This window comes from Hippopotamus amphibius, chromosome 1, assembly GCF_030028045.1.
Source record: "Hippopotamus amphibius kiboko isolate mHipAmp2 chromosome 1, mHipAmp2.hap2, whole genome shotgun sequence".
Classification (NCBI taxonomy): Eukaryota; Metazoa; Chordata; class Mammalia; order Artiodactyla; family Hippopotamidae; genus Hippopotamus; species Hippopotamus amphibius.
Genome location: NC_080186.1, coordinates 200,327,603 through 200,342,963, shown reverse-complemented (window position 1 = coordinate 200,342,963; position 15,361 = coordinate 200,327,603). Strand labels below are relative to the sequence as shown.

The window sequence follows — 15,361 nt, the reverse complement described above, 5'->3', positions numbered from 1 at the left end:
CTTCTGTTGAAACATTGTGGAACCATCATGCCCACCTGGTAAAAATCAGCAGGTCTCAAGCCATCACTGCTTCCCTCAGATAAAGCCTGCCTCCCTCAGGCTTCTCTCTGACATAGGACCCTCTCATTCACACTATCAGCTTAACTAAGAAATGTACTTGATTTTGTAACCTCTCCTTTAAATGATATTTTTTTATCATGTGTGATGGGAAATTAATGGGAATTTTAACTCAAATATTGCAGATGTTAGAAGAACAAATAAAAGCCCGAGACCTGGCGGCCACAGGAACTAATTTTGCAGTACAGGACCTAAACACCAAACACCTTCAAGGAGTTGGAGATCTTCGAGGAAGAGTAGCCAGGTGAGAAGAAGTGTATTAACTAATGCTTAGCAGTCAGTTGTTGGCCACTGAGTTCTCATTCCTAAATAAGTTCCATATTGTAGAAAATAAGATACTGTCTTTAAGCTAAATGATGACATAGTAATTTAGAAAGCATATTATGAAATTTGAAAGTTTCATGCTACCTGTGAGATCCAAGGGTTTTGTAAAGGACCTCTTGTTCAGAATGCCCAATTTGGTTTCATCTGCAAATGACAAGAGTCTTGTCTCTATGACCCTTAATTGTCCAAATGCCAACATCTATACGAAGACACACATACCCTTGTAACCACATACAAAATTCCCAGATGTCAAATTCTAAGGACTGAAACATTTAAGATATAAAAAATTGCACATAAAAGCCTAGAAAATGGATTTAATAGTCAAATGAATAAAATTTGGAATGACACCTTTTCGTATGAGACTTGTAAATCGAAAGAATTCATGGTGTACAGTTCAGCAAAAATCTGCAGGTATTGACAATGGCAGGACCACTCTGGTAGACACGTCAAAGATGCCTTGTGAGTGGCTGAGCATGGACACATTTCCATCTCTACATCTTCTGCCAGCACCTCCTTCCTTTCTCCTAAATACCCCACCTTCAGCTTGTTAATCTGCTTGGAAGTGTTAATGACCAAATAATAATTAGGTGATTAACACCTAAGACACACCTCTCCTAGGGTACTCATCCATTCAATTCAACAAAAAATGTATTAAGCACTTACCATATGTCAGGCAGTATGCTAGGATTCAGGGATTCAGCAACATGGTCCCCTTCCCATAACTTCACAGTCTTCCTGGGAAAATATAAACAATGAGGTGAGCACTGTAATGAAAGCCTGGGGTGCTATGGGAATCTCCAAATCAGATTAGGGCATATAGATGGCTTCCTGGAGGAGGTGATACTTGAGATGGGTTTTGAAAGATTTGCAGCAGTGGGCTAGACAAGAAAGGATAGGAAAGGCACTTCACATGGGAGGAATGTCATGTGCAAAAGAACTGAGGGATAAATTACCCTGACATGTTTAGAGCCTCCCTGTGAGAAGAGTATTTTAGTTATGGTGTTTTGGATTTGCATTTAGGGAGAGATGGGAGATTGGGAGATGAAGCTGGAGAAATGGTCCAGAGTTGGATGATGAGGGATCTTTGGTAAAAAGTTTGAACTTTACGTAGAAGGTTATAAATAGCCATGGGAAGATTTTAAGTAAGAGGATGACATTTAGTAACCTTCTAGTTATAGCTGAATTGGTGGGGTACAGAAAGAAGGTATGAAGATGAAAGAAAGCCTATTGTAGCAATCAAGGTGAGAAATGTCAGGGGCCTAAACTAAAACACTGCCATGCAAGTCCAGAACAGGTAACAGACATGAGGAAAACAGAATCTACAGGGTTAGTACGTATGTGTGTATATGATATATACACACATAGGTACTATATACGTGTATATACATACATATATAATTGTGTACTATGTGTGTACATATTTTATACTACTAAAACACATAAAATTATGTACTTTATCATATAACATTTGATAAGTAGAATTTTTACAATATTGGGGTAAGTTATGAAGCAGGATAAACAACCCACCACCCTAGTGAGATGCGCCATGATTTTACAAAGAAGAAAAGCACAAAAAATCTCTTTTGAATCAAACATGAAATCTGGCTCACTTTGGTGGTGTGCTGATGACACTTCAACCAGTTATTTTTTTTCCTGCAAACCACTTAAGAACCTACTATTTTATTCTTGTAAATCCTGTCTTACATACAAGATAACATCACAAACAGATTTAAACGATGCCGAGAGATGACTGGAATAATACCAAGGAAAAGATGTGCCACTTTGCTCTACTTCAGTTTCTTTTTTTTCTCCTCTTTGTTTCCTTTCAAAAAAAATTTTTGTATATATTTAGAGTATACGACATGATGATTTGATATACAGATACATATTAAAGTGATTACTATAATCAAGCTAATTAGCATATCTTCTCCTCACATGGTTACCTTCTTGTGTGTGTGATGTGAGCACCTGAAATCTACTCTCTCAGCATATTTCCTTTCTTCAGTACAGCATTCTTCACTGTAGTCCTCGCACGGTGCATTGGGGCTCTAGACTTATGCAGCCTACAGAACTGCTACTTTGTACCCTCGACCAACATCTCCCCGTTTCCCCCACCTCCTCAACCCTGATAACCACCGTTCTACTCTCTGCTTCTGTTTTCAACGTGTTTAGATTCCACATATAAAAGAGATCATGCAGTTTTTTCTTCCTGTGTCTAGCTTATTTCACTTAGCATAACGTCCTCCAGGTTCATACATGTTCTCACAAATGGTAGTCTTCCTCTTTTTTGAGCCTGAAAATTTTAGAGTGTGTGTGTCTCTGTATATCACAATTTCTTTATTCATCCATAAAAAGATACTTAGGGTGTTTCCATATCTTGGTTATTGTGAATATTGCTGCAATTAACATGGGAGTACATATTTCTCCCAGGTATTCATTTCATTTCCTTTGGATATATAAACAGAAGAGGGATTTCTTGATGATATGACAGTTCTATTTTTAATTTTTTAAAGAATCTCCATACTGTTTTCTATAATGGCTGTACGAATTTACATTCCTGTTAAGTGTGTAGAAGGATTCCCTCTTCTCCACATCTGCAACAATACTTATCTTTTATTTTTTTGAAAATACTCATTTTAACAGGTATGAGGTGATAGCTCATAGTTTTTACTTACATTTCCCTGATGATTAGTAATATAGAACACATTTTCGTGTACCTGTTAGCCATTTGTATATTATCTTTGGAGAAACGTCTATTCAGGTTTTTGCCCATTTTTTAAAAATCATGTGACCATTTTAAACTCCCTCTTTGTTTTCTGTGGTCCCAAGGGATTCACACATGAGCCCCATCAGGTCTCAGAGAGAGGTGATTTGGGAGCCAGTCTCTTGGGTAGATGTATGGTCCACATCCTTTGCTGCCCAGGGAGAATCTGGGATTTGGGGGTTCTCTCCCAATTATAAGGTGCATCACCAGGGTTGGGGCTTGCGGCATGTGTGTGTCTCAACTTTTTAAACCCAGTGTGATGTGGGCATTTTCTTAGTTGCCTGACGTGTAGGAGTCACTGGATTTTTCCCAGAGGGACTTGATCTGAATTTTGCTGCTTATTTGGTGCACCTTGTTCTCTGATTGTGTACTTACCTTCCCCTTTACTATGAAGCAGTGATTTTAGGACAAGATTTTATTTTTCCTTGAAATGTCTCCCTTTTATAAAAATTTCTTAAATCTAGTGATTTGAGACCGATTCTGACTAAAAGTCATGAGATTTAAATTCACCCTTCCTCTTTTTCTTTTCCGTATTTTTGCAGGCAAGTGACGCACGGACCAGCTGAGGCAGATTAATTACTTTTCTCCCACATATGCTGACCTTAACTTCAGTTAGCATTTTGGCATAAGTGAAACTAAGTTGATTATTTTAACATAATTCCTAGCAAACCTTTTACTGCTTCATAAGTCAAACTCAACATTTGATAACAATGTAATTTGAATTTTATACCTTATTTCCCATTCCAATATAGTGGCGGTTTAAAAGCAAGTGCTTCCAATGAGATGAGGCTATCAACGTTGTCTGGCCTGCTTTTGACACTCTGTACTCTATTTGATAGATTAGTCTCATGTGCAAAACAGAAAAAGGCAAGTACGTAAAGGGCAGCCATACAGGTGGCTTCCAATCTGTAGAAGCAGCCAGAGGAGGCCAACCCTCTATCCACATTTGACCATTTGGGACCCCAAGGCAGATCTGCCTATAAAAAATAAGTTGTATTGATGTGGGATTAAGTGGGTAAGTCAGTGTCCTTTGAAGAAACAATAATGATATTATTTGGATACTGTAAACTTTTGAAAAGAGTGGGGACTTTTTGTTAAAGATATTTTTCCTCCACTCCTCTCCCTTGAGACATCTCAATGCCCGTAAACATAAAAGGAGGAAAACAAAAGAGTCATCTTTAATATAACATGGAAGTTGCCACAACCACTAACCACAAATGAACACATTTACCAAATACTGAGATGTTTGGACTGACAGTGTTCTCCTTCAACCTTAAACATAGTGATTTCATCCAAATCAGGAAGCGTAATCCAGAAAGGCATAGACCAAATATTTTGAACACAGTGATATTACCTACGGGATGGGGTAAGTCACAGGAGACATAGGAACCATCCCATGAGAGATTCAGGTCAGCAACAGAGAACAGCAGAGAAGGCAGAGCTGAAGATGCAATCATGTGATCTATCATCTGGGGCCTCCCTTCCTGCCCATTCATGCCCGAGAGAAACCAGCTGGGGTGCAAAAGGCCGAGGAAGCAGAGGAGACGATCGTATCACATTATAGAATCTATGGTGATGATTTGCTGTGAGACATACCAATCCGATTTTTGAGGAGATGTGGGAGATATGTCCCCTTCCCAGGGCCTAAAGAAACAACAGATTGGATAACAAAGAGGCTGAGTAGAGGAGGTGATCTATTCCCCACCAAACACACACTCACTCACATATATACAATGGAAAATTACTCAGCCATAAAAAAGAATGAAATAATGCCATTTACAGCAATAAGGATGGACCCAGGGATTGTCATACTGAGTGAAGCAAGTCAGACAGAGAAATACAAATATCATATGATATTGCTTGTATGTGGAATCTAAAAAAAAGGGTACAAATGAATTTATTTACAAAACAGAAATAGTGTTACAGGTGTAGAAAACAAACTTATGGTTATGAGGGGTTAAGGGGGGCGGGGAGGGATAAGTTGGAAGATTGGGATTGATATATACACACTACTATATATAAAATAGGTAACTAATAAGGACCTACTGTATAGCACAGGGAACTCTACTCAAAACTCTGTAATGGCCTATATAGAAAAAGAATCTAAAAAAGAGTGGATATATGTATGTGTATAACTGATTCAATTTGCTGTATACCTGAAACTAACACAACATTTTAAATCAACTATACTCCAATAAAAACTATAAAAAATAAAAAACAAAAAACAAAAAAACAAGAAACATACACTCCGCAGGTGGCCAGAATCACAGGAAAATGTGAAAGCAGGAGTTAGGACGAATCTGGCCTGTGCATAACAGCCACCACCACCACCATCAATAGATAAATGGGTGGGTGGGTAGATGGATGGATGGATGGATGGATGGATGGATGGATGGATGGATGGATGGATAGACAGACAGACAGACAGACAGATGGATGATAGATAAAAGCATAAGACCGATGAATATATCTCATGACAGGAATTACCCAGAAAAACACGAGAAGAGTTCAAGTCAAAGTTCTCTTGGTTTCAAAGAAATTAAGAGCAAAAGAGAGAGAGAAAAGAAGATTGCTGATTGAACTGTCACATGTAATGTTGCTCCTTTCAAAAGCCCCACTAAGTCTACAGTAAAAAAGATTTTTCTCTTTAAAACATAAACCCACAAAGACAGGGGCTATCAGCCTAGAAATGTTGGGACCTGGAAGACAGACAGACGTGGAAACTGACTTAGCAGATGTAATGAGACCAGTGTGGGACAAGCTGAGAACCACCTGGTTTCATACCACAGAATTCTCACAGGCTTAGGAGTGGGCTGCGCCAGGCACCTCCGAGAGTGTGCGTGAAGGTGGGCGCCTGCCTCCTGGGAGAGGAACTGGGAGAGGAGAGAGAGGCAGAGCCAGGAACTGCTGTAGCTTGTTATTGACTTTCTCATTATTATTGACTTTTAAACTGTAAACACGTTTTACTTTGATTAAAATAAGAGATAAAGGGTTTCCCCCAAAAAAGGGATATCAAATAACAAAAGGAGATAAACTGGAATTGCTCAGGGACAGGTGAAAGAAAAAATTAAAATATTACAGAGATTCAATCTACTTTAGAAGCCCCTAAAAGAGGATTCATACAACTAAAAATAAGATTTAAAAAAAAAAAAAAAGCATGCACGAACCATACAAAACAAAAAGAAAATACTTTTCCATATATATGTGTTATAGAGAAGTGATGTACAGGGCAGACAATATAGACCTCATTCAACAGAGACGTAAGAGGTGCTCCTAAAGAAGGAACAGAACAAATTCTTCAGAGGAAAAAATATTTGTGGATATAAGAGGAGAAAGCTTTCTTGAAACAGAGATTTGAATTTGTAGATCAAAAGCGAAAACTGCAACCCTAGAAAATTTAAGAACAATAAAACTAAGATATCCTGGTTGAAGTTACTGACTATTAAGGATAAAGAATCACTAGATTAAAAAAAAAAAAAAAGGAACATTAGACATCTAGGTAGACAAAACAGATCACATATAAGAAGGAAAATAACGTAGTCATCTCAAACTTCTCCACCTCAAACTGTGCCAGATAAGAATGGAGCAATATCTACCATGTTCTGAACAAAAGACAAAGTGACCCAATAATGTTTTCTTAACCAAATTACCTTTCAAGTAGAAGATAACAGGGCTTCCCTGGTGGCACAGTGGTTAAGAATCCACCTGGCAATGCTGGGGACATAGGTTTGAGCCCTGGTCTGGGAAGATCCCACAAGCCACAAAGCAACCAAGCCCATGTGCCGCAACTACTGAGCCTGTGCTCTAGAGCCCGCAAGTCACAACTATTGAGCCCATGCACCTAGAGCCCATGCTCCTCAACAAGAGAAGCCACTGCAATGAGAAACCCACGCATCACAACAAAGAGTAGCCCCCCCTCACCGCAACTAGAGAAAGCCTGTGTACAGCAACGAAGACCCAATGCAGCCAATTAAATAAATAAATAAAGTATAAGAGACACAGGCATTCTCACGCACTCAAGAGTTTAAATATTACAATGCTCATGGACCCTTCTTTTGAAATCTGGATGACAAAATCTGGCCAACCAAGGAATAAATCAAAATAAAGATCTCCGATAAGAAATCATAGTTTTAAAGGACTGTCATTGAACAGAGTCTAAATATAGAATGAAGATTAAATGAATGAGAAATCTAGTTGCGGAACATACCATGAATGTTATAAAAACTGATATTTTAAAATATTAACAAAAACTGTTGAAAGAGCAAGGATCTAAACATTTAGTTTTTCATTTTTTGGCATATGGGCAATAGACAGTGTCTAAAGTCGAAATGGTAGCTGTAAAAAGTATTATGCTTCCAATGTTAACTTTTTATAACTTTGTTTTTTAGAAATATCTCTTCTAGTGAGGAGATATATATATATATATATATAGTTCAGCAATTTCTTCATTTTTTCACTACAGTTACCTTTCCTTAGGTTAAATTAAATTAAAATTCAATGTACTGTACTGTTTTTAACTAAAACTGGTACATATAATCCTAATATTCTGAAATTATCTTATTATATTTCTATCTTTCTTCCTATCTCCATATGTATATATATAAATATAACTACATACCATATCTACATAATGTGTATATATAGTACAATGGTGAATGAAATAAGAACCAAATATTAGCAATGACTATTTCTGAAAAGTGGAATTTGGGGTGATGTTAACTCTCTTCTTTGTTCTTTTTTTTGTATTATGTGTAATTTTTTAAAAAATGATCATGTATTATTTTAACAGAAACAATAAAATCACTTCAAAGGAGCGAAAGAGAAACTTCCTATTGAAATATGGAGTAAAGCTTTGAAAAACCACTAGTCCTTGACCTCAGTGTGTGGGCTTAAGCTGGTTGGATGGAGATGGGATGGCCTTGACCTCAGCATGTGGAGTTAGGCTGGTTGGGTGGGGATGGGATGGGGTGAAAATGTATAGGTGGCAACTCTCAAGTTGAAGAAATAAATAAGAGCTGCTGATCCTGTGTGGGTGCTTCCTCTGTGCCAGGTACTGGCTAGTCACTTTGCATTCATCACCTCCTTCCATCTTTAAATAACCCTAGGCAGGACCACTCTTCAGGACATGGTTTGGAAGGCTGAGCATGCAGCACTCCAGGAGACAGTGTTCACATTGCCGCCCGTGTGTCTGGCACCCCCTGGAATTGTGCAGGGGACAAACTGTGCAGCTACATGCAGTGACCTCAGCATCATTACCCCCTTTTCTCAGATAAGGAAAACTGGAATTTACAGACTTTAAGAAAATTGTCCCAGATTACAAACCTTAGGAAGTAGTAGAAGCCAGACTCAAAGCCTGGTCTATCTGACTAAATCCTTAACCAACAGCCTACAGCACACAGACCAACTGTCCCTGAGGGTGGGAACAGGTGGGGCTGGGTGGGAGGTGGCAGGGAGAGGTGAGAGCAGCAGCTACTCCCATGCAGTCTTTGGGTGTCTTAATGTGAACTCATGTAAGAATAGTCTAACCAACAGTAGAGGTGGTTCTGACAATAACAGTTTATATATACAAATATGTGAAATGGCTTTTGCCCATAACTTTGGTGCTCCCATTTTTTATCAGAATAATTCCTAATTTTTCCTCCCAGCAGTCTCCCCACCCCTCACCAGTTATCTGGTGCCCCTTCAAGAGGTTTCTCAGGAAAATTACCATCCTTAACTTACCTTTGGCTCAACTTTGGCATGAAAAATCTTAGGAAAATGAAATTCATTTCTAGATCTTAAAAAATGCTGACAGTCATAAAATAATATTTATAGCACTTAGCATCACAATATGAAAATATAGTTCCTAATAAATATTATTTGATGACAGTCAAAACAGTTATTTTATAAAATGACAAACTTGAAAGTTACCAGAGGGTAACTCATGTACAAAAACACAAACCTTCTGTGCTCTCCATCCTAATTTTCATGCAAATATGAGAGTATTGAAACCGATAACAAGGTATGTAACCTGCTCTCTCCCAAGGGAAGCCGTGAGTCTGGTAGTGGGTGGGGTTGCCTGACATGCTGGGAAGATGATTAATATGAACTCCAACCCCATTTCATTAGGATTCCTTCCCGAAAATTCCAAATGCCACCTTATGGGCCAAAGCTTGATACACATACTAGTGTGGATTATTTTTGTCCTAACATAAGACAACACTTGGCTGAAACCACTCAAGGAGCAGGAGTTTTAATGGGGCCAAGAGAAAGGACGTTGTCTTTTGAAGATGGGTTGGAGGACTCTGGGGAGCTGGGACACTTTTTCTAGCCAAAGAAGAATTGACAATCTGGGAGCCAAGGAAAGAGGCTAAAGGGAGGAAAGAGGATTCAGAATACAATATAGAAGAGGAAAAGTTTCAATTTTCCCTGGGCAGCAGGGAGTATGCCCAAAACATCAAAATCTGTTGGAACTCCTATGACTGAGCTAACATATCAGGCCAAATATCTAAAATTTTACCCAATATCCCCCAATGGTTTCATCTACTCCAACTCAGTGCTTTGATCTGGGTCAATGTATCATTATCCAAACCTGGTTTCTCTCTCATCAGGAAAAAAGAGGAAGATGAGGGAGATTTCTGTTTATGCTCCTACATCTGCCAACTCAATATTCAAAGAACTTTAGAACTTTTGCCATCAAAGAAATGCACAGATTCTACTATAGTATCAGAAATGTTATAAGCCTATCGATCTCACATCCGATTTTCATCTTGCAACTAGATGCGATTCCAGCATCATGAAGCTTTCTGGAGACATTCACTTCATCAGGCATGAGCACCGGCAACTCGAAAAAACAATTCAAGAGCTCACGACTGCCCTAGAAACTGTTTCTAAGAACTGGGACGTGAAGGTAACTGAAAATATTTGGAACTCTTATGTGTTACTGTCGGAAGATCATTATAGCTTATCAAAATGCTCAGTCAAGAGGTAATTGATCAAAAGAACTCTTCTCCTCCAAAGGGTTTAAATATGACAACTCGTGCATATACACCATGAGTACTGTCAGGTTAATCAACAAATATTTAATTAGTGTCTCCTATGTTCCAAAACAGCTGCCCATTGTAAGTATATACCACTTTGATTCTACTGTTGCCATTATTTTCTTACTCTCTGGGTTCTTCTCTCCCCTCTCTCTCTCTCTTTTTTTTTTTTTTTTTTTTTGGCTGCACCACGCAGCATGTGGAATCTTAGTTCCCTGACCAGGGATCAAACCCATGACCCCTCCATTGGAAGCATGGAGTCTTAACCACTGGATCATCAGGGAAGGTCCTCTGGGTTCTTCTTAAAGGTTGTACAACCAGAGAGAATAAGCAAAGGAATTTCCCATGGAAGTTATTACTATAAGTTCAGCATAAATGTGAGTTGATCACATTACATCCCTGCAATGGGTTATGTCGCTTACAGAATAATACAGAAGTCCTTTGGCTTGGATTTTAAAGACCATCTGTACACTGGCCCCTGCTTATCTCTACAGCTCACCCTCTGTGCTTCCTGGCTCACCCTCTACACCCAGTGACACTGAACTACCTGTAGGTAGGTCCCACTCACACCAAGATATTGCACTGCATCTATGTTCTCTGTGCTCTTTTTGCCTGAAATGTCTCTCTCACTTTACACCTTCCCAGGCAATGGTTTAACAAAAAGAGCCAATGCAAACTCTTCCATGCCCAACTTTGTCACATAACTTACGTGAGACAAGCACATCTCCTCTGAAGTCATTTGGGCAGAAAAAGTGGAAATCCTTTGGGAATTGGGGGAAATGAAAGCCTGCTCTTTGATTATTTGTTCATGCAGCCAGTTTATCAAGAGCAGAAGGTGCACAGGGGCACATAGTTTACTCCAGTCCCACCAGGCTTATCCACCCCCCTACAAACCCCTCTCATTTGTCCTAAGAGTTTTGGGGCTGATTCTCATAGTTTTTCAAGGTAATCATATCAACAACAAATCATAACAGCTTTATCTCTAGTTTTCTATGTAAAACTTCATTACTTTTTTTTTAAGGCCTTGATCAGAACTTCCAGAGTACTGTTACATAAAAGTGGTCAAAGAAGACAGCTTATCTAGTTCCTGATTACACTGGAAATATCTTTGTTGTTTGCTGTTGGCTATTGGTTTGACATGTTTTTAATTATATTAAGGAAGTGTCCAGCAATTCCTGCTTTACTTAGTTTTTATTAGGACGGAACATTTAATTTTATAAAATGCCTTTTGGACATTAACGAATGCCTAACTCAGCATGGTTGTTTTTTGGTTTGGGGTTTTGTTTGTTAGCTTGTTTATTTCTTTGGCCTTCTAATGTGCTACATCAAAGCATTTCCCAGTGCTGAAACATTCTGGCATTTCTGCAATGAAAGCTATACAGTCTTTTTGTAATAATTCAGTATTTAACTTTACATCTAAATTCAAAGGTGATATTAGATTCTAGTTTCTCTCTCCTTAGTTTTTTTTAAGGTGATACATACATATGATTCAAAATAAAACTATATGAGAAAATACACCCCAAGAATTTTAACTTCCACCTCTGTCACTAATGATCACATCCATTCATGCCCCTCACAGGTAACCATTTTTATTAGTCTGTTGCGAATCCTTTCAGTATGCTTTTATAGACACAAGCAAATAAAAATATATATTCTTATTTCCTCCTTTTTACACAAAAGATAACATATGTGTATTACTATGCACCTGTTTGTTTTTTAACTAAACTAATATATCCTAGAAGTCCACCATATCAGTACACGGAGAGCTTCCTCATTCTTTTTCACAACTATCTACTCTTCCTCTGTGTATAATAGTTCATTGAACTAATCTCTCATAGGTGAACATTTGTATTCTTTTCAATAATTTGCTCTTTCAAACAATGCTGCAACGTATAACTTTGCATTTATGTCATTTCGTGTGTCTATATGTATGTCTATAGGATAAATACCCAGAAGTAGGATTGCTGGGTCAAAGGTACCCATGTTTGTTATTTTAAAAGATCTTGCTCTCAAGATACAAAACTGAAAAAAAAAAAATCTTGCTCTCTGTAGGGCTTTTACCATATTGCATACCCACCAGCAATATATAAAATGTCCTATATCCCCATTGCCTCATCAATGAGTGTTGACTTTTGAATTTTGCCTTTTTTAAAAGAAAAAGATAGCATCTCTATTTTAATTAGCCTTTCTTATTACATCATTCATATATTTAAGAACTATTTGTATTTCTTTTTCAGTGAGCTGTCTGTTCATGTCTTTTATTCATTTCTCTATTGGGCTATTTTTCTCTTTCAGTTTCCATTAGCTCTTCATATGTTAGGGAGGTGAGCCCTTTCCCTGTGGTGTGAGCTGCAAATACGTTTTCCCAGTTTGTCATGTGTCTTTTGACTTTTGATATGTACATGTTCTCTATAGCTGAATTTATCAGTCTTTTGTGTGTATGTGGCTTCTGGAATTTTAAGTCACAGAAGGAGCTTCCCCATACAAATGTGTGAAAGAATTGTCCATATTTTCTTCTAGTACTTTCATGGCTTTATTGTTTATATTTAAATTCTTGATCCATTTGGAGTTTTTCCTAAAATAGGATATGTCTTAATTATTATTTTAATTATTGAGACCTTGTAGTGTTTTTAATATCTGGTAGGGCTAGTCCCTTCCACTGCTTTCCTTTTTCCCCTTTCCTGGTGATAATTGTTTGTTTTTGCGTGTGATTAAAATCAGCCTGTCTAGTTCCAGCAAGTAAATCGACAAATAACTCTGCTTTAATTTTTATTGTAATCATGTTAAATTTATCAGTTAACTTTAGGACTGACATAGTTGTAATGCTGAGTGTTTTATTAAAGAATGTAGCATAATTCCTGTTTGTTCAGGTTCGCTTTTATATCCTCCAGAAGTGGTTTCAAATTCTCCTCATGTAGGTTTGGCATCATCTCAAATGTATTTTGAGATTTAGTCATCTTTTATCTTTTAGTTTATTGTAATGGGAGTTTCATTATATCTTCTAACTAGTTGTTGTGTATTGTAAATTCTGTATTTTATATTTTTGTATAATTTTATACTTTTTTGTATAATTTTATACTCAGTGAATTCTATTCTTGATTATAGTCATTTTTCAGTTGGTTTTTATTTTTTCCAGGCACACAATCATATGATCTTTAAATAATAATGATTTGACCTCATCTTTTTCCATTTTCATACACATAATTTCTCTATTTTCTGTTTTGAGTAATAACTTCAGTGCAATATTAAATAGTAATGCAGGGAGAGTGGGCATCCTGGTCTTGTTGCTGACTTTAACAGAAATGTCCTCATTGTTTCTCCTATGATAGAGGAAGTAAGTTTTCTCAATAAATCTGTTTAATATGCATTTATTCTTATTTTAGTAAGGTTTCAAAAATCAAGAAAGATTATAAAAATAAATGTCTTATGGACATAATGTACAGCAAATGATTACAGTTAACAATACTGTATTGTATATTTGAAAGTTGCTAAGAGAATATATCTTCAAAGTTTTCATCACAAGAAAAAAATTGTAACTGTGAGGTGATGTGTTAATTAAGTTATTGTGGTAATCATTTTATAGTATGTACATATATCAAATATTATACTCTACAAGTAAAGGTAATACAGTGTTAAATATAATTATTTCTCAATTAAAAGAATAATTATGAATTATGTTAAAAAACTTTAGTATTTGTGCAGATATCAATTTTCTCCTAAACTGTACTAGCATATTTGTATTAATACATTTCCTATTATTAAACCATCCTTACTTAAAAAAAAAAAATCAATTGCACTTGATTATGATGTTTCTCTATTGTGCTCTGTTTTTGCTGACACTTTAAGAATTTTGCATTAATGTTTATAAATGAGATTAGTCTTCAGGGACATATTTTGTGCAATCTTTTTAAGATTTTGGAATTAATGTTGCACTGACTTTATTAAACTAATTTGAAAATTTCTTTTTCTATGCTCTGAAACAGTTTAAAGAGCATTATAATTTTCTATTCATTAAGGATTTGATAGCTTTTCTTCTGAAAGTGTCTGGGTCTGATGATTTGGTGGCAAAGGGATGTTGATGGGTTTTGAGCACAGCAGTCAAGGCCCTTGGCCATAATATGCTGTTTATAGTAGGTGATCTGAGAGGCACATTTTCATGTGAAACACTGGAGAATTAAATAACAGATTTTTTATTCAAATGGTTAGATTGTTTATACTTTTCTTATTGATTTCTAGTTTAAATGCAGTGTAGGTAGTTGCTTTTCCTGCTTTTTAGAATAATTTGTGTTTCTTTGTAGTCACGTGTGCTTAGTTGTAAATGCTCAGTGGGCACTGGGAAAGAATGAGGGTTTTCTGCTGGCAAGTTAGATTGTTTTGTTTGTAAATCTATAAATAAACTATATTTTTCCTATCTTCTTACATACTTATTTATATTTTACTTATTTGACCAGTAAGTCAAGACAAGTCATTTAAAATCTCTAATATATTGTTTCTGTTAGTTTATCCTTGTAATTCTACAACTGTTGGTTTTTAGTTCAACATATAATGTATATAAAGTTTCAAAACTATTTTTCACTGTGTATTTTATAGATAAAGAGAAATCTTATTTTTTTAATACATCATTTATTTATTTGGCTGCACTGCACAGCATGCGGGATCTTTTTTCTTAAGCTCTTTATTGGAATATAATTGCTTTACACTGTTATGCCAGTTTTTGAGGTACACCAAAGTGAATCAGCTATATTTATACATATATCCCCATATCCCCTCCCTCCTGCGACTCCCTCCCACCCTCCCTATCCCAGCCCTCTAAGTCATCACCTATCATCTAGTTGATCTCCCTGTGTTGTATGCGGGATCTTAATTCCCCAACCAGAGATCGAACCTATGCCCCCTGCCATGGAAGCACAAAGCCCTAACCACTGGACCGCCAGGGAATTCCCTGATAGAGTAATCTTTATCTATAACAATGACCATCCTTGTCCCCTTTAACATAGTTTGCTTTGAATAACATTTTATCTGATGATGTTTCTCTGCCTGCTTTCTTTTCCTTTGCTTTGGCCAGGCTTGTATTTGCCTATATTTCATTGTTAACAGTTCTGCTTTTGAGTATACTTCCTATAAATAGGCTATTTTA

At 36.8% G+C, this 15,361-nt stretch overlaps 1 protein-coding gene across 1 annotated transcript in view; it reads left to right on the top strand.

Annotated features, from left to right (window-relative positions):
• The window catches only part of FAM81B (family with sequence similarity 81 member B), a 53,050-nt gene that overhangs the window by 24,538 nt on the left and 13,151 nt on the right, over positions 1–15,361 (top strand). The window contains 2 exon segments of the mRNA XM_057703113.1: positions 243–361; positions 9,965–10,094. Of these exon segments, the coding sequence (XP_057559096.1) occupies positions 243–361; positions 9,965–10,094 (249 nt within the window).